General features: G+C 32.6%; 1 protein-coding gene across 6 annotated transcripts in view; it reads left to right on the forward strand.

Annotated features, from left to right (window-relative positions):
• LOC105483770 (centrosomal protein 290) overlaps window positions 1-19,700 on the forward strand; it is a 97,553-nt gene that overhangs the window by 48,684 nt on the left and 29,169 nt on the right. For all 6 annotated transcript variants that reach the window (XM_011744751.3, XM_011744747.3, XM_071071329.1 and 3 more), the window contains 14 exons: window positions 600-805; window positions 1,739-1,890; window positions 3,733-3,844; window positions 5,120-5,575; window positions 6,663-6,827; window positions 7,844-7,951; window positions 8,168-8,302; window positions 9,498-9,764; window positions 10,397-10,504; window positions 11,121-11,320; window positions 13,996-14,209; window positions 15,190-15,327; window positions 16,472-16,693; window positions 17,048-17,170. In XM_011744751.3, the coding sequence (XP_011743053.2) occupies window positions 600-805; window positions 1,739-1,890; window positions 3,733-3,844; window positions 5,120-5,575; window positions 6,663-6,827; window positions 7,844-7,951; window positions 8,168-8,302; window positions 9,498-9,764; window positions 10,397-10,504; window positions 11,121-11,320; window positions 13,996-14,209; window positions 15,190-15,327; window positions 16,472-16,693; window positions 17,048-17,170 (2,606 nt within the window). The remainder of the gene's footprint in view (window positions 1-599; window positions 806-1,738; window positions 1,891-3,732; window positions 3,845-5,119; window positions 5,576-6,662; window positions 6,828-7,843; window positions 7,952-8,167; window positions 8,303-9,497; window positions 9,765-10,396; window positions 10,505-11,120; window positions 11,321-13,995; window positions 14,210-15,189; window positions 15,328-16,471; window positions 16,694-17,047; window positions 17,171-19,700) is intronic.

Genomic DNA, 19,700 nt, shown 5'->3' on the forward strand with positions numbered 1-19,700 from the left:
GTAAGATTAAGGCATAACAACTAATAAAAGACTGTAAAATATTTGGTATTAGGTCTGTACAAAGACCTAATAATACTCATGATTAGACAAGATTATATTTTGTAGAATATATGCATCATATGGCTTCAGATTTTACTTTTCAGCTTGGCTCTGTGAGACTTTAAAAATCAAGTCATTGCGCTTATATTCACAAAGTCACATTGCTTTACTGCACTGCTTCTCGTACAGTTTATCTCCTTTCAGTAAAATGTTTACTTGCCATTTTTAAAATTTCTTATATGGGACACTTCTGCACTAAGTCCTTTATATTGTTAGTTCCACAATTCTGTGAGGAATAGGTTTTTTTTTTTTTTTTTTTTTAATTAATCATTTGACTTATGAAGAACATTAAATTCCACAGAGATTAAATGGTACAGTGGTATAGGCATCACACAGGCAGGAAGTAACAGAGCTAAGATTAGAGTCCAGGTCTGATAGAATTCAGAAAGTTGATGTGCTTTCCATGGAACTATAATGCTTTCTTATATACAACATCTAAAATATCTGAGGTAATTTTAATATAAACAACATGAGATTGACTTAAGTATTATTGCCTATAGGTAATGAATCTAGCATGGATAAGGCAAAGAAATCAATAACCAACAGTGACATTGTTTCCATTTCAAAAAAAATAACTATGCTGGAAATGAAGGAATTAAATGAAAGGCAGCGGGCTGAACATTGTCAAAAAATGTATGAACACTTACGGACTTCATTAAAGCAAATGGAGGAACGTAATTTTGAATTGGAAACCAAATTTGCTGAGGTTTGATATTATAAGTTTTATCATACAATTAGAGAATAAAGAATTAGTCTTGGTAGACATTGTATTATTGTTAAGAGGTTTGTTTGTATCTCTGAAATAGCTTATTAATATAGTGCCTATGTTTTGTGTAATAAGTAAAAGATTTAAATATGAATTGTTTAAAACGAAAGCAGATATTTCTATAAGTTCTTGTTTCTCACCAATGTTATATTATTAGATTTAACGTATGAAATGTTATTTACTAAACAATGGAATTGCCTTTCACCACCATCCCTTCATTTAACAAATATTTATTCATTGCCTATTACATGTCAGACCCTGCGTTAGGACTGGGAGTATAGCAAGAAACAAAATAGACAATAATCTCTACTTTCAGGGACTTTACATTCTAATTGGAGGTTTTATATATTTTTGATATGGTCAGAATCATTAAACTGCATGGCAGTAAATATAGTTTGCAAGTATTTAACAATTTATGATTAAACACAACTTTTACAGTGTTTGCTTTCCTTGAGATTTAATATATTTTCAAAGCATTTATATCATTTTTGTTTTAACTATGTCACTAAATCTATATGAGTAAGATTTTATTAACTCATTTGAATTTATTTATAGATGATATAATTAAAGTAAAATATAATGAGCAGATTGCGTTCTAAGCAAAGTAAGAATATTGCAAGTTCAGATATTATTAGATAATGAGTTGCCTAATAAGAATGACTTTTGATGGATTGGAATATAACCAGAGTCTCCATAATTTGTTTCTGATTCCTTCATCTTTTTACCCTCCTTCAGTCTGTTCTTAACACTTCACACTCAATATATGTGGACTAAGGCCAAGTAAAGAGGATTGCAGTACTTTAAAAGCTAAATTACAAAAAAAACCTCACCAAAAATTGATGTATCTAAACATTTTTTGTTACATTTCCTTAGCTTACCAAAATCAATTTGGATGCACAGAAGGTGGAACAGATGTTAAGAGATGAATTAGCTGGTAGTGTGAGCAAGGCAGTAAGTGATGCTGATAGGCAACGGATTCTAGAATTGGAGAAGAATGAAATGGAACTAAAAGTTGAAGTGTCAAAGTAAGTGCATGTAAACATTTTAGTCGTTTGACTAGATGTATTTTCTTTAATTTGTCTTTAAGAAACCCGACTGCAAGTATATAATTCTTAGTAGTAATTGATACTGATTTCTTTTTATAAAAACAGGATTAAGTAATATTAAGATTGGTTTTAACAGGGTTAAATAACAGTATTGATGAGAATAATGTTGTTAAAGAGGAAGTGACCTCTCTAGATTTACATTGTTTAGAGTTCAGGAATATTACTGTAGAAAGGTCCAGTTCCTCCACATATGGATTTTCTGGGGAAGGGGTGATAGAGGAGGAATGGTTATTTATTGTATTTAAACTTAAGTTTTTTCATTTTAATAAGGAAGTAATAGTGCCTCTTCTACCTGTTTCATAAGGTTGCTGTAAGAATATAATTAAAACTTCAGATTTTGATTTAGTTTACATTTATCAGGCATCTACTATGTACTAGTCATTGTGCAAGGTATTAAACATATATTGACTTGTACAATTGTACTTAACCTTGAGGTTATATTTTTGTTTTCAGTTTACATGAAGAAATATGCCGAGCTAGTTTAGAACACAAAATATATATAAGGAATAAATACTGTGTGCTGGCCAGGCGTGGTGACGTGCACCTGTAGCTGCAGCTGCTGGGGAGGCAGAGGCAGGAGAATCACTTGATCCTGGGAGGTGGAGGTTGCAGTGAGCCAAGATTGCACCACTGCACTCTAGTCTGGTGACAGAGCAAGACTGTCAAAAAAAAAAAAAAAATGCTGTGTGCCAGCTATATGCTGTATTTTCTCTCTTTTGTAATTAGGTGATACTTCAATAGAAAAGTGTAAGGAGCACTTAGTTATCTCTCAAGCATAAATAGTAAAAATGTTTTATGGCCTACTTATAAAAATATAACCATTCCTTTGGAGCCTTGATAGTTCTCTTGGGAATATCAGTTTTTGACATCTTTTTCACTATGAAAGACCGTTTTTTGAAAAAATTGATCCTTTCTTCTCATGGACCTCTTTTGATATAAACTAACTTATAATAGTTCATTTTAATCATATTTTGTTAATCATTAAACTGGCAATGAGAGCCTCTGATCAGTATAAGGAAACCTACCTTATCTGTAACACTGAACTAAAATTATTCTAACCCAAAGCAAAGAAACTTTACATTTTACTTTGCCTGTATTAGCTTATCACAGTATTCATAAGGGAATTTGAAGGACTTATTGCCATTAGGCTATCTTTTTTTTTTTTTTTTTTGTAGTTTTATTAAATGCATGTTTTGTTTCTTTTCACATTTCTGATAACTTGTAGATTAAAACAAATCAAAACATACATTAATCCATCTAAGGATCTTAGAAATTTTACATTTCTGTATTCTTAACTGTGTGATGGTATTAGATAAATGTACTAAATACCTTATCCTAGCATATTCCAAATTATGACAATTAATGTTTTATGGAAAAAAGTGTGGGAACAGAAGTTCTTTGGCTATATACATTTGGAAAATGCTATATATAGTAAGTATGATTTGAGAAAGCTATATATGATAAAACCTCTGAGAGTACTGAATATATGTTAGGAATATTCAAAGGGGAGGAGGGATGTTGGGAATGAAGTTTTTTTTTTTATATAGCAAACATGATAACCTCTCATGGAATTATGTTTCATGAAACAGTTTAGGAAATCCTGTTTTAGTATTTCATAAAAAGAAGAGATAGATGCTGAAAATGAATGGCTTTTTGGAAATCAAAAATTTTCTAGACCTTTTTGGGTCTAGAAATTTTGAATTTTGGCATTTATTTAGAAAGTGTACTTAATTGTTCCTGAAGTACCTTATCATTTCCTAGACTGAGAGAGATTTCTGATATTGCCAGAAGGCAAGTTGAAATTTTGAATGCACAACAACAATCTAGGGAAAAGGAAGTAGAGTCCCTCAGAATGCAACTGCTGGACTATCAGGTATGTGCAATATTGGCTCTTCTATATAGAATCCACTTTTTTCCTAAATTTACATTAGATGTTGGGAGCGATGTGTTACACTTTTTGTTTACTTTGAGATAGGGTCTCATTCTGTCACCCAGGGTGGAATGCAGTGGCACATTCAAGGCTCACTGCAGCCTTCGCCACCCGGGCTCAGGTGATCCTCCCACCTCAGCCTCTTGGACAGCTGGGACTACAGGAACGTGCCACCACACCTGACTAATTTTTTATGCATATTTTGTAGAGACAGGGTTTCACTATGTTGCCTAGGGTGGTCTCGAACTCCTAGACTGAAAAGATCTACCCACCTTGGCTTCCCAAAACACTGGGATTACAGGTGTGGGCCATCATGCTGGGCCAGTGTTACATTTTTAATCAAAAGATATAGCAACCAGAGGCTGTTATTCTTGTTAGTTGTAACCTGATTAGAAAACTCTGTAATTTGAAATATTGTTCAGTAATCCAGTACAGCATTTAAATGCCTATAGATGAATTACGCTGCTGATCAAAATTAGGACGCTGAGAAAAAGTACTAGGAAGTTATTAGTACATCTTTAATAACAATATTTTCTCTTGTATTTATATGTAACTTTTCACGTATTCTTACATTATGTATGTTGGGAATTATAAAAACGTACCCTTTGTCTGAATCAGTATTATGTTATTTGCAATGGAAGTTAAAAAAACAGTAGCAGCCGGGCACGGTGGCTCACAGCTGTAATCCGAGCACTCTGGGAGGCCCAGTCAGGCAGATCACGAGGTCAGGAGTTTGAGACCAGCCTGACCAATATGGTGAAACCCCGTCCGTACTAAAAATATAAAAATACAAAAATTCGCCAGGCATGGTGGCACATGCCTGTAATCTCAGCTTCCCAGGAGGCTGAGGCAGGAGAATTGCTTGAACCCGGGAGGCGGAAGTTGCAGTGAGCTGAAATCGCGCCATTGCACTCCAGTCTGGGTGACAGAGCGAGACTCCATCTCAAAAAAAAAAAAAAAAAAAAACCAAAAACAAAAAACCCAGTAACATACCCACTGTTATTTAGTTACATTTGGATTTTAAGTTTGTTTGATTCTAGGTTTTTTCTTTTACAATTCTTTGGTAATTATTTGTATTAAAGCAAAGTTACATTTTTGTAGATCTCATGTGCCACTGTGTTAAAACTTTATTTAGTAAATTGTGATTTTTAAATCTGTGATAACCTTCATTGGAAAAATTTGAAACTTACTACAAATATATATTTTTTTAAATATTAGGCACAGTCTGATGAAAAGGCATTGATTGCCAAGTTGCACCAACATAATGTCTCTCTTCAACTTAGTGAGGCTACTGCTCTTGGTAAGTTGGAGTCAATTACGTCTAAACTGCAGAAGATGGAGGCCTACAATATGCGCTTAGAACAGAAACTTGATGAAAAAGAACAGGCTCTCTATTATGCTCGTTTGGAGGGGAGAAACAGAGCAAAACATCTGCGCCAAACAATTCAGTCTCTACGACGACAGTTTAGTGGAGCTTTACCCTTGGCCCAACAGGAAAAGTTCTCTAAAACAATGATTCAGCTACAAAATGACAAACTTAAGATAATGCAAGAAATGAAAAATTCTCAACAAGAACATAGAAATATGGAGAACAAAACATTGGAGATGGAATTGAAATTAAAGGGCCTGGAAGAGTTAATAAGCACTTTAAAGGATACCAAAGGAGCCCAAAAGGTAAACATTTAAACTTGATTTTTTTTTTTTTAAGAGACAGGGTCTTGATCTGTTTCCCAGGCTGGAGTGTAGTGTTGCAAACATAGCTGGAACTCCTGGGCTCAACTGATTCTCCAGCCTCAACCTCCTGAGTAGTTGTAGCTGGGAGTACAGGGCACCACACCATACCTACCTATTTTTAAAAAAATTTAAAGTTTTTTTGTAGAGACAGGGTCTCACTTTGTCACCCAGGCTGGCCTCGAACTCCTGGCTTCAAGTAATCCTCCTGCTTTGGTCTCTCAAAGTGCTGAGATTACAGTCATGAGCCACTGTGCCCCGCCAATTTTAAATTCATTATCTTCAAAGAGTTACGTGATAATTTCTTAATATGTGCCTATATGAAGAATGCGTAAGATACAATTAAATTCCAATTATGATTCATTAATTTAGATTTTACAACTTAGCAGTGTTGGCTGTTTGAATGTCTATTATTTGTAAAAATAAAATTAGGCTTTTCTAACCAAAGATTTTAGTGGGAATGTTCAGATTGTATAATAGCAAAGAATTTTAAATATTGTAGACAAATTTCTATTAATTAAACACTAATTATTCTTAAACATTGTAGTAGTTATCAGTTGATTTCTACTGTTCATAATTATCTTTGATCTACAATTAGTGAGCCCACATTTATTTTTAATATGGTTTTATCTTCATTTAGAAAGAATTAAATGAAAAGTAATTATCTTTCAACTACATCCTATTCGCTAGGCTAGAAACATTTAGGATTTCTGTTTTTGAAAGTGATATCAAAGTTTCAATGACCTGCTTATAGTCAGTGTTCAATAAACATATAACAGAAGAAAGTGAATATTAGTGATATCCATTCCAACATAATTTGAAGATTTTTATTGTAAAATCCCACATATTTGTAGAAATGTCTATGGAAATCCTAAATAAAATTTTGTCAGGTAGCTTGAGAAAAGATAACATTGTGTCTTATTTTATTTTAGAATGCCCATTACTTTCAATTAAAATCATTATCATCAATGGAGGAATGTTATTTGTTGACATAGCATTTACATTTGTATATATAAATTGTAAATCTTAGGTAATCAACTGGCATATGAAAATAGAAGAACTTCGTCTTCAAGAACTTAAACTAAATCGAGAATTAGTCAAGGATAAAGAAGAAATAAAGTATTTGAATAATATAATTTCTGAATATGAACGTACAATCAGCAGTCTTGAAGAAGAAATTGTGCAGCAGAACAAGGTTTTATTTTATATTTATTTTGTTTTTTCCCTAAGATTTTAAGCAAGAATATTGCACTAGTGACTATGTTATTCTTCTAATTAAGTGCACTTTCCATTACTAATTGATTATGTAATAATTTGTTTTTTATTTTCTAAACTATTCTAAAAATTCATATTTATTTAATTTTTATAACAGTAGTCTTAATCTTAAAAAGAGCAATACATAAGCAACCTCATTTGGTAAGTTAATTTTTATTTTGGTATTGGTTATTTGACTTTTCACAGTTCCACGTTTCTACTGGCTCTCACTGATAGAGTAAGAAGGCAGCTTGTTATAGAATAAAGTATATGCTTCAGAGACAGATGAAATTCATCAAACATATGACTGTCTCAGAGATTGTTCCCTCTGCTTAAATTGTTCTTAGCCTAGATACCTTTGGTATTTACACTTTCAGTGCCCGCAAGTCTTGGCTTAAATGTCTTACCTTATCAGTGTGTCCTTCACCAGCCACCTAATATACAACAGTAAATCCTACTGTCAAGATTCCCTTGAGATTAATTAACTTAATTTTTCTCCATAGCGCTTGTAACCTTCTGACATATTACCTACTTACTTTTTTATTGTTGACTGTCTTTCCTTCACTAGAATGTAAGTTCCATGGTGACAGGGATTTGGTTTTGTTTACTGCTATATTTGCACTGCCTAGAATGATGCTTGGCACATGATATATATCATTAAATATCTTTTGCATAGCTGGATGCATGGATGCATGGATGGATGGATGGATGGATGGATGGACGGACGGATGGATGGATGGATGGAGAGATTGAAATCCTTACTTCACATCTGCCTTTCTCTGTGATCTTACACAAGTTACTTCACCTCTCTGAGTTTGTATTTTTTTCCACAAAAGGAAAATAATTACAGTATCTTCAATGTGTTGTGAGGATTACATAAGAAAATATATATAAAATGCTTGTTATGTGCCTGATGTCTTTGTATATATGTCTGACATAAATTGTCTTTCTTTTTAGTTTCATGAAGAAAGACAACTGGCCTGGGATCAAAGAGAAGTTGACCTGGAACGTCAACGAGACATTTTTGACCGTCAGCAAAATGAAATACTAAATGCGGCACAAAAGGTATGAATGATGAATCTTGTTTGCTACTCTGTAGCATAGACTAGAGGGTTAGCTCACAGAAATGATTCCTGTATCAGATGTAATTTTAATTGGTTGTTATATTGTCTATTTAAAATATGAGTGATTTAATCTATATTTTATCATACAGCTATAAATATTAATAGTTACTCTCAATGCTGCCACTGCTTAGTTAAAAAACATACTATTTGTTAATAGTTTGAAGAAGCTACAGGATCAATCCCTGACCCTAGTTTGCCCCTTCCAAATCAACTTGAGATGGCGCTAAGAAAAATTAAGGAGAATATTCGAATAATCCTAGAAACACGGGCAACTTGCAGATCACTAGAAGAGGTAATTAGAAGAATTTGCATTTTGATTATTACTTGGTATTATTTGGTATGTTTGGGGGGCTTTCTAAATAATATTTCTTTATGAGGACAATGCATAGAATGATGAATCTCTTGCTAATTTCACTGTTTTTCTATTCTCCTGTAATGTTTCTAATAGCTGATAATGAACAGCAGATATAGCTAATTTGAATTCACTATTTAATTACTTCCTGTTACCTTTAGGTACACTGAATATGAAAGGAAACAAAAAGCATTTAATTGTAGCTCTATGAGCAGTATATTATCTTCCCTTATATGATCTCTTTATTCTTATTTTTTTGGTTTTACTTTGAAGTGCATGTTATATAATCTATGAATCAGTTTTCAGTTCATTCCCTTTTATAAACTTCAGCCCTTTAAAGGGCTGAAGGTAAATTAGAAATTACTTTCTGTTTTAACCTAGTTCTTGAATTTGATTAGTAGGTGATCAAATCTGTCATCTGCATTAAATTATTCAGAAAATAATGTAAACTGAATATGATTTTCATTTTAGTTTTCATCTAAATATATTAACTACAAATACATTTAAAAATATACATAAAGGAGTTTTCAAGTAAAACTGTACATTTTTAAGTAAAACTTAGATCTTCTTCAGTAATTGTAAGATTTGTCATTTATGTGAATTGCCATTGAATTACTTAATTTAAAATACCCACCTTAATCCTCTTGAAGAGTAAAAATGTTTCTGATTTTTTCTCTTTTGTTTTAATAAGCTGCAGATTTTATAATAGTAATTTATTGACTTGGGCCACTAAAATTCCAGTTTTGTACTTAACTGACTTATAGATTAGTCTTCTAATACTCTGCTAGTCAATGGACCAAAATAAAAGAAATAATTTATTACATATTCTTCCTAAATCTCATACCACCACACTTTTATAGTTCTTAACTGTAATATCTTGATAAAGTACCTTAATTAAATTTTATTTTCATCATAACAATGAAGTTTCTAACATATGTAATATTCTTATAAATAAGCATGCAAATAACTGTTGTCAATTAGAATTAGTTTAACCTTATTAAATATCAAATGGCTATTGTACATATGATGTGAAAAATAAAGTGAATTTTTTTTTTTTTTTGCTAATAACTAATCTAAAATTCAGATGAAGGAAAAAAAGATACTTTAATTATCTATTGTGATTTAATCATTGCAGAAACTGAAAGAGAAAGAATCTGCTTTAAGGTTAGCAGAACAAAATATACTGTCAAGAGACAAAGTAATCAATGAACTGAGGCTTCGATTGCCTGCCACTGCAGAAAGAGAAAAGCTCATAGCTGAGCTAGGGAGAAAAGAGATGGAACCAAAATCTCACCACACTTTGAAAATTGCTCATCAAACCATTGCAAACATGCAAGCAAGGTTAAATCAAAAAGAAGAAGTATTAAAGAAGTATCAACATCTTCTAGAAAAAGCCAGAGAGGTATTTTATTATATTATGAGTTATACTGTTTCATGTATTAGTTTTTTTAAGCAAATGCTAAATATTTTACCTTAAAGTGGTAGTTATTTTCTTGCTTTCAAATGATTCTATTTAAGAACTGTGACTTGCATGTGATTGGATTACACCTCTATCAGTAAAACTGGCAGTTTGTGTAAATGTATCTCTCTTATACACTGACTAAATAAACCAGGAGTAGCTATCATGGTGAAATCACATGATTTTGAAAAATATTTTAATTTAGTTTATAGGTGAGGGTTGAGGCAATAGGGGGGAATGAAATATATCACACTGGTAATCAGTAGAAATCAGATTTGTTAGAACTTTGTGGGGGAAAGCTGACATTTAATTTTTTCTAGAAATAAGTTAAAAGATGATAGATACGTGTTATTCTAATGTTCAGAATAAATTATGAACTGAGGCTGGGCCTGTCAACTTGAATACTGTGCGAGGGAACATGCCTACCGGTCTAAATACATACATATATGGAGATACTGTTTCTTCCTCATCTCGAAGGAATTTTAGAAGATTAAAGAGAAAATATATAAGGTCTTCAAAATGTGAATTTATTTTAATCACAATTTAAGATATAGTTTTGATTTTCTTTAAAACAGGAGCAAAGAGAAATTGTGAAGAAACATGAGGAAGACCTTCATATTCTTCATCACAAATTAGAACTACAGGCTGATAGTTCACTAAATAAATTCAAACAAACAGCTTGGGTAAGATTCTAAGAACTTTGTTCCATTCTTTATTGATTTTTAGACCAAATACATTAAAATTCAGTTATCTTCTTTTTTGGAATACAAGTTACGCTTTTTGTTGCCAAAGTAATCTTCTGAAAATGTAGCTCTGATCATTCTTCCTCCTGTAGCTCATCACTGTTCACAAAATTATATTTATACTCCTTACCCATATACTCAATCTTCTATGAACTTACCTGCCTTTCTTTTCAAATTCTATTCACTATAAGTTTACCTATATTTAACTTCCGGAATTCAGCTCATATTTGCCTCTTTTGACCATTCTGTTCCATATGTATGAAATGATGTGTCTTTCATCTTTTAATGTATAACCTTAGCATATTTGAGCCTTACTTCATTAATTCAGTCAACATTTATTGATCTCCTGCTACATGTAGACACTTTGTTAGCTATTGTAAATACAAAGAATAAGGTCTATATTTCCTGTCTTCTTTAAGCCTTCATTATCTGTTAAATCATTAAATTTTAGATTAGATATTGTATTTTGATCATTTGAAGAACCAATTTAAAAATATAGAATAAGTATGGCATTGAAATATATATGCCTGTTTGCTAATATATTCATATTTTATAGGATTTAATGAAACAGTCTCCCACTCCAGTTCCTACCAACAAGCATTTTATTCGTCTGGCTGAGATGGAGCAGACAGTAGCAGAACAAGATGACTCTCTCTCCTCACTCTTGATCAAACTAAAGAAAGTGTCACAAGATTTAGAGAGACAAAGAGAAATCACTGAATTAAAAGTAAAAGAATTTGAAAATATCAAATTACGGTAAGTCTTCAAAATGTATTGTAAAAATAGGCAAATGATAATAATGATATAATGAAGATAAACATAAGTGTTTGCTATGCTAGGCACTGTTCTAAGACTTTTAAGTATATTGTCTCATTTTTATCCTCAGGTCTACTGATTACATATGTTATCATTTTCCCCATTTTATAGAGAGGATATGACCTCAGGAATGCTTAATAGCATGCCTGGGAGTAGATGGGAAAGCCATAATTTGAAACTAGTCAGTCTGACTCAAAAGCCAATACAAATTCTTTTCCAGAATCTCATTTTTACCTTATTCAAACCTCAGTTTCATCTTATTTATTTATTTATTTTTATTGTTTTATTTATTTATTTATTTTTGAGAAAAGTCTGGCTCTATTGCCTAGGCTGGAGTGTAGTGGCATAATCTCGGCTCACTGCAACCTTGACCTTCTGGGCTGAAGCTATCTTCCTACCTCAGCCTCCAGAGTAGCTGGCACTACAGGCAGGTGCCACCACACCTGGGTAGTTTTTTGTATTTTTGTGGAGACAGGGTTTCTCCATGTTGCCCAGGCTGGTCTCGAACTCGTGAGTTCAAGTGATCCGCCCACTTCGGCCTCCCAAAGTGCTGGGATTACAGGCCTGAGTCACTGCACTCGGCCTCATCATCTTTAAAATGGAAATAGCAGTACTTACCCTGGCCCTTTCAGGGTGGTTATATGAAGGTCAAATTATAGCATGTATGAAAGTAATTTGAAAACTGTCAAATAACATACAGATAAAAAACTTTTGTTTGCACACTTATAAGAGTGTCTGGCATATAATAGAGATTCTAACATTGTTCAACCAATTTATCAGAACATAGATTTTAAGCTCAAAATAGGTTTATAGTTTCGTAGTTTCTAAACATTGTAGTATTATCTGTATGGGCCTAAATTTTATTATCTGAGAAAACATGAGAAAGTTGAACTACTTGACTTATAATTCCATTTCAGCTCTCAAGCCCCTATTAGAGCCTTTGATTCTTTACACTCTTATTCAAATGCCTATGACAGAATTAACACTATTTTTGCTTTGCTAGGGAGCTGCCACTGTTAAGAAATTACTTTCTAAAAGAAGGAAAATTGGCAGCAGCATATGTGTATTTTCAGTCTCTTTTCCTTGCTCTATTAAATTTTGTACATGAGATGTTATTTTTGGTCTAGTAAATTTCTGTCATGTTTTGGAGTATAAAATGACTTGTGCTTTTGCATCCAATTTGTGGGTGTAGAAAATCATAATCTTTTGAAATACCTTATATAATTTTTTTTTCCACATGAAATACTTGAAGTTATTGTTGTGTACCTTATCATGTCATTGTAGCCCAAAATTGTACTTGTGTTCTCTGTGTGCCTATTTTGATGTATATTAGGAAATTATGGATCCGTGTGATTACTTAAGTAAAACCTGATATTTTCACAATTTGATGATGACTCTTTAAAGTTAGACTTAAGTTTTGCCAAAAGCAAGAAGCCTCAAAGAATAACATTTGTTCATGTGTTAATGCTGTCTCCCTCTTACTGGTCAGAACCTCAGTACGGATGCAGTGTCCATATGCACAACAATATATTAATTCAGTTTAACAGACTTAATGCTGAATGAGCAATAAGATTAATTGAATTAACTAAATCTTTTAATACTATCCACTTCCATATATATATATAGTTACAGATACAATGCTAGTGAATTTGTACCATAAACAAATAAATAATACATGTGATTTCTGTGAAAATTTATATTAGTCTTTTCAATATGTCAATATAGGGCAGTATTTCTCAAATATAGAGGATCAGTTTTTCACAGTTGTACCTCTTGGGGACATTTGACGATGTCTGGAGACATTTTTGATTGTCATGGCTAGGGGGTGCTACTGATATCTAGTGGGTAGAATCAAAAGATGCTACTAATCATCCTATCATACACAAGGCAACCCCACCAACAACAAAGAATCATTCACTCAAAAATGTTACTAGTAGTGTGGTTAGGAAACTATCATATAGAGGAAGCAGTCAAATTTTACAAGAGCCATAGTATCTAAAATGCCCTTTTGTTCATTCTCTATGTTATTTGATTAGAGTCACAAAATAATTTGATAAGATTGTTGCCAAAAATATTAGAAACTAGAAGAAAAACGTGTTGTTAAGTTAAAGAGTAGTTAAGTGAAATAAAGAATTACTCTTCTCTGGATTTGGCTGCCTGCATCAAGATTTAGATTGTAAGGATAGTTAGGACTGAACATTTGCCCTGTGTGAAATTTGTATTAATCAAGGTATTAATTGCAGCAACCACTCTATTAATTACATGTGTTTGGCCAGGTGCGGTGGCTCATGCCTCTAATCCCAGCAGTTTGGGTTTATCAGCTGAGGCGGGCTTATCACCTGAGGTCATGCGTTCAAACTGGCCTGGCCGACATAGTGAAACCCCATCTCTGCTAAAAATACAAAAATTTTAGGGGCCTGATGGTGCACGCCTGTAGTCCCAGCTACTCAGGAGGCTGAGGCAAAAATATCACTTGAATCTGGGAGGTGTTGGTTGCAGTGAGCCGAGATTGCGCATGTGCACTCCAGCCTGGGCAACAGAGTGAGACTGGGTCTCAAAAAAATTTAAAAAAAAAAAGAAACACACACACACACACATATGTTTATTTACATCAGGCTCCAAGAAAACCATGAAGATGAAGTGAAAAAAGTAAAAGCAGAAGTAGAAGATTTAAGGTATCTTCTGGACCAGTCACAAAAGGAATCACAGTGTTTAAAATCTGAACTTCAGGCTCAAAAAGAAGCAAATTCAAGAGCTCCAACAACTACAATGAGAAATCTAGTAGAACGACTAAAAAGCCAATTAGCCTTGAAAGAGAAACAACAGAAAGTAAGTAACAACAGAAAATTATCAACATTTAGGAAAAATGTGTGGTAGATTGCTTTTAGAGAAGATTTGTAAATTTATAAAAGATGGTAGTATAAATCTCTGTGTTGTAATAAAAAGTATGAGCTTTATCTTATGTTGTTAAACAGGGTCTTTTAGACAATTCTGTTAAATGGCCTTATTAAATGCTGTTTTTAGGGGCAAATATAGTCCAATTTATCTTTTTATGCTGTCAATCTGATTTTTGAATTATCTGTATGAAATGAGGAAAAATCTTAATGTATATTACAAAAATATACATATAATATACATTACATTGTATTTTCTTTTTTTCTACTGGGATTTTTTGCTACTGAGGCTATTTTTAACAAATGAACAATTTCGAACAATTTGAGGGATTGAAGGAAGTATTATAATGACAAAAAGGAAAGATGAAAAAGGGGGTCATAGAGATGGTTTTGTGGGAAGGAGTTGGTCAGTGTATTCTGATTTATTAGGTTTTTTAGTTTATCTTAGATTTGATCTATTTAAATTGTTTTAGAAGGTGCTGGTATTTTTCTGTGCTAGCTCATGAAATTTATGGGTAAACTTTAAGCCTTTCCTAGTCCTTTTGTTGTCTACCTAAATTCAATTAATTTCATATGGAAGGATGTACTAAGTGAGTAATAAAAATCTCTAAACTTGGATATTTGAAAACCAAACATATCTGATTTTTGTAATAGCTTGATTTAATGCTGAGTTCTCAAAATCATAATTACAATTTTGAACTTTCACATTCAATGTGGAAAGAATTGAGTGTAATTACAAAAGATTTATTTGAAAAAGTTGAGTTGTTAATTTGTGAAATATGTTCCATTAAACTCATAGTATTTTAGGAAAGTAGTAGGAAGTAATAAAGCTTGTTTATTTTTTGTATCATGTATTGTTCATATAAAATGTCAGTTTTCCTTTAAAAATTACATTTTTTATTTTGTAATTTTTAGGCACTTAGTCGAGCACTTTTAGAACTCCGGGCAGAAATGACAGCAGCTGCTGAAGAACGTATTATTTCTGCAACTTCTCAAAAAGAGGCCCATCTCAATGTTCAACAAATCGTTGATCGACATACTAGAGAGCTAAAGGTGAACATCAACATGTGTTAATGTAACAAAATTTTTGATAATTCCTATTGGAAGATAATTCACTATGATATATAGTAATTTTGCTAATGAATAGGGAATTTTAATGCACTGTTGGTGGATAGATATAGACACACACATGCATTTTTCAACAATAAGTCTCTTTATGATATTCATTTACTGATTATCATCTTGGGGATTAGGAAAGGATAGGCCATCATGAACTACTCTTTCTAATGAAATTAAATTTAAGAAATATTTTACTTAGGATTTTTGTTAAGACTTAATTTTTTTAGAGCAATTTTAGGTTCACAGCAAAATTGAGAGGAAGGTACAGAGATTCCCATATATCTCCTGCCGGGAGATTGGTACATTTGTTACAACTGATGAACTTATACTGATACATCATAATCACCCAAAGTCCAAGTTTACCTCTGTTTTAGCTCTTGGTGTTTTACACTCTGTGTGTTTAGACAAATGTATAATGATATGTATCCATCATTATAGTATTATACAGGGTATTTTCACTGCCCTAAAAATCTTCTGTGCTTCTCTTCTTCATTCCTCCCTCTGCACCTCACCAAACCCCTGGCAACCAGTGATCTTTTTACTGTCTCCGTAGTTTCACCTTTTCCAGAATATCTTATAGATGGAAACATACAGTGTGTCCCCATCATTCTCACCATAGGACAGCTAGGAACTCCTTTCTAATGTCATACATATTGTCTAGTATTGTGAGTTACCCTTTTATGTCTTATCTTTATAAAGTAGGTTAGAAATTACTTCAAGTCAGAGATTTGTTCTATACTACTCTTATGCTTCATAGTGTTTAAAACATTGCCATATATACTGTTATATACTTATTTAATCAATTCAGCCAAAATGAAATGTGCATATTTGATAAAATTTTATTTGTGGGTGTTTGTTGAAGATGAATTGCTTTATACTAGTTTTATTTTATTTTTTCTCAAGGTCGACTTTTTTCAAGGTAGACTTGACATGAATATGTAGTTTGTTTTCTTTCGCTTGTGTACTTAAAAATTCAGACTGAAATTTTTTGTAATGGTATATTTTCTGTTTTATGTTCCTTTTATCATTGATAGTTGATGAAGACTCATGAATAATACCTTTCTTTTTCTCTTATTAGACACAAGTTGAAGATTTAAATGAAAATCTTTTAAAATTGAAAGAAGCACTTAAAACAAGTAAAAACAGAGAAAACTCACTAACTGATAATTTGAATGACTTAAATAATGAACTGCAAAAAAAACAAAAAGCCTATAATAAAATACTTAGAGAGAAAGATGAAATTGATCAAGAGAATGATGAACTGAAAAGGCAAATTAAAAGACTAACCAGTGGGTTACAGGTAATTTTATATTTAACTCTGATAACATCTGATTTACAGTATAGAGGCAGTAGTTTATTTCTACTTTATAATTTTATCCTTGATATTTGTTAAAACTGACTTTCAAATCATTTTGATTAATGTAATTAATTTCTTCAGTGACTTCTATTATGTTTATAGTTCTAGAGTAGCATATTAGCATATTTTATTAAAATGCAGAAGCAGCTACCGGATTATCTTATATATTAAAAGTGTCATTTAGAAAGTATGGTCAGTGATAGCTTCAGAAAGTTTCTATTATATAATTGAAATATTTACTGTCTATTTTGTTTTATATTTATTTATAAAAATATAAAGATCCATTTTACTTTTTAGGGCAAACCCCTGACAGATAATAAACAAAGTCTAATTGAAGAACTCCAAAGGAAAATTAAAAAACTAGAGAGCCAGTTAGAAGGAAAGGTGGACGAAGTAGACCTAAAACCTATGAAAGAAAAGGTATGTGAACAAACATGCTGACTAATATGCTTAAGGTAGTGACAGAGTAAGTTAAATACATAGTTGATTAACAGTTAATATACTACCTTAATTTGAGAACCTAGCTGTATTAATTCTGTATTAATTTTGAGGACTATAAGTAGTATTGGATAGCATAGAAAAGTCTAAAGTAAGTTTCCATTCTGTAGGAATTTACAGTCTACTTGAGGAGATACCTGTAATGTAACTCTTACTTGGAAATTACTACATCAATTCCATTCATCTTTCTGACATTAGAGTACCTCTAAAGTTCCTTCACACCTTACATATTCAACTGTGTATCATTTCTCTCCAAAGTAATCATTTATACAAGTTGGTGCTTTTGACTTTTGGGACAGAAAGATAGGCATTTTAAGACCCACACTTTGACCCAGATAGGTTCTTTTTATCCTTCAGGAGACTAGGCTGCTTTTTCAGAAAGCAAAGTGATTTGGAATATATTCAGTATTTGCGGTAATAATCAGTAACCAATCTGCTCATAGATTAATACTGTGGGAGAAATTGCTTAAAATTTTATAGTTCATAGTAAACTGTTTTGTAATAAAGATTACTAATTGAAATAATCAACCCCCCAAAAAACTAAAATTGGCTAAAATGTATGTAATTAAATTTGTTATGGACAATAAATTGGAGATAACTTGTTGGTAACATTCAAAATATCGAAAGTGAACTGGGAAATGTTGGTGTTAGCAGTAATATTTACCCTTGAAGAAAATCAGTATGGAGGAGCTATGGTTAGGAAAAATTTTTATTATAAAATTTACCCAGAAAATATTTAATATCTACAAAATAATTTCAATAACATGAAAATGGAAAAGAAAATTCTGTCTTTAAAGGCATTGAATAGAAAATAGGTAATGGAATTCAAATTTCTTAAAAGAGTATGCTCCAAAAATTATTTTCTATGAAAATTCATTGATGTCAGTGTAATTCTGATGACACTATTTGCATGGAGTCACAACACGGTTGCTGTCAGAAGCTTTGCTGGTGAAAACTGTAACATCAAAGTGTCCTTACTCTTTTGGATATCCATCTTTGCTAAATCCCTAATTGGGATAGGCCTAATCTTATCCTTAAATGGGGATAGGTTAGAAAGTGGTATGTTTGTTCCTAACTGGTATGTTTCTATACCAGTTTCTAACCTGATTCCTATCAGAATGCTTTAAGAGCCTTGTGGCTTTGCCTGGACTCTTCTATGCTTCAGTTTATTCAGTTTATTTATTCAGTTTTTTCTTCCTTAAAGTGGGAATAATATTATCTGTATTGCCAGTTTCTTAGGATTATTTTACATAAAATGATAAGATATGCAGAAGTCTTTTGTAAGCCATCACGTCCATAGCAATGTAAGATTTTACTACTGACTAGAAAGAAAACACAGGGGTCTATGCCCAATATTAAAACTGGTATTCAAGAATCTAGTGAGAAATTTTTTGGGGTTCTATAGTGCTTGGGCATTTCTAATTTATACTCAAGAAATGCTTTCATATTGTTTGGAAATTTTAGTACCTTTTTCTCTGTAAACAGCATTTGTAGTCTACCTATATAACAAAACCCACACCTGTGCCTTGCATTTCATTCTTCTTAGCATTTATTACTGTCTTAACATACTAGACATGTACTTGTCTGTATGTTCATCTTTTTCTTTTTTTTTTATTAGACCATAAGCTTTGATGGCAGGAACTTTGCCTATTTTATTTATTACTGTATTCCCAGCACCTAGAACAATCCCTGGCACATAGTAGATGCTCAGTATTTGTTGAATGAATATAAATTTTAAAATGTTATAATAATATTATTCTGAAATCTATGCATATGAAGCCTTTGGTACAGAAAATATGAAAAGAGAACTACTCTCCTATCATCCCGTCTTCTTCCTTCTTGTCATTCAGTCTAGAACATACCTATCTTGGAAAAAGTTCTCAAACCATATGTTTATCTTGCCCTCAAACCATAACAGCAATCAATGCAAAAAACTTCTGTGACCCCCAGAATATGTGGAGATTTCTCCACATCAGCAAACAAGCAGTTGGTTTTGCAGCACACGCCAACTGGGTGTCATCCAATTCAATTCACCATGTACCTGGAGATAGTGTCAGATCCCATAGAGATCTTGCTGCAGATCAAGTCACAAGTCCTGGCCTCCAAGACTTCTGGAGTCCCCACAACCCCAGCCTCCAGCTTTGGGTTTGATTAATTTCCTGGAGTCACTCTCAGAACTCAGGGAAACATTTACTTACGTTTACCAGTTTATAATAACGGTTATTAAAAAGGATACAGATTAAGAGATGTGTGAGAAGAAATATGGGGGAAGGGGTGTGGAACTTCCATGCCCTTCTGGGGTGCCACCTTCCTCTAGAAACCTCTACATGTTCACTTCTCCAGAACCTCTTTGAACCCAGTCCTTTTGGATTTTTAGGGAAGTTTCCTGACACCAGTATTTCTTCTCCTAGGGTATGGGGCAGGACCCCCTCATATTAGGTTTTAAGACCCA

Source organism: Macaca nemestrina, chromosome 10, assembly GCF_043159975.1.
Source record: "Macaca nemestrina isolate mMacNem1 chromosome 10, mMacNem.hap1, whole genome shotgun sequence".
NCBI lineage: Eukaryota > Metazoa > Chordata > Mammalia > Primates > Cercopithecidae > Macaca > Macaca nemestrina.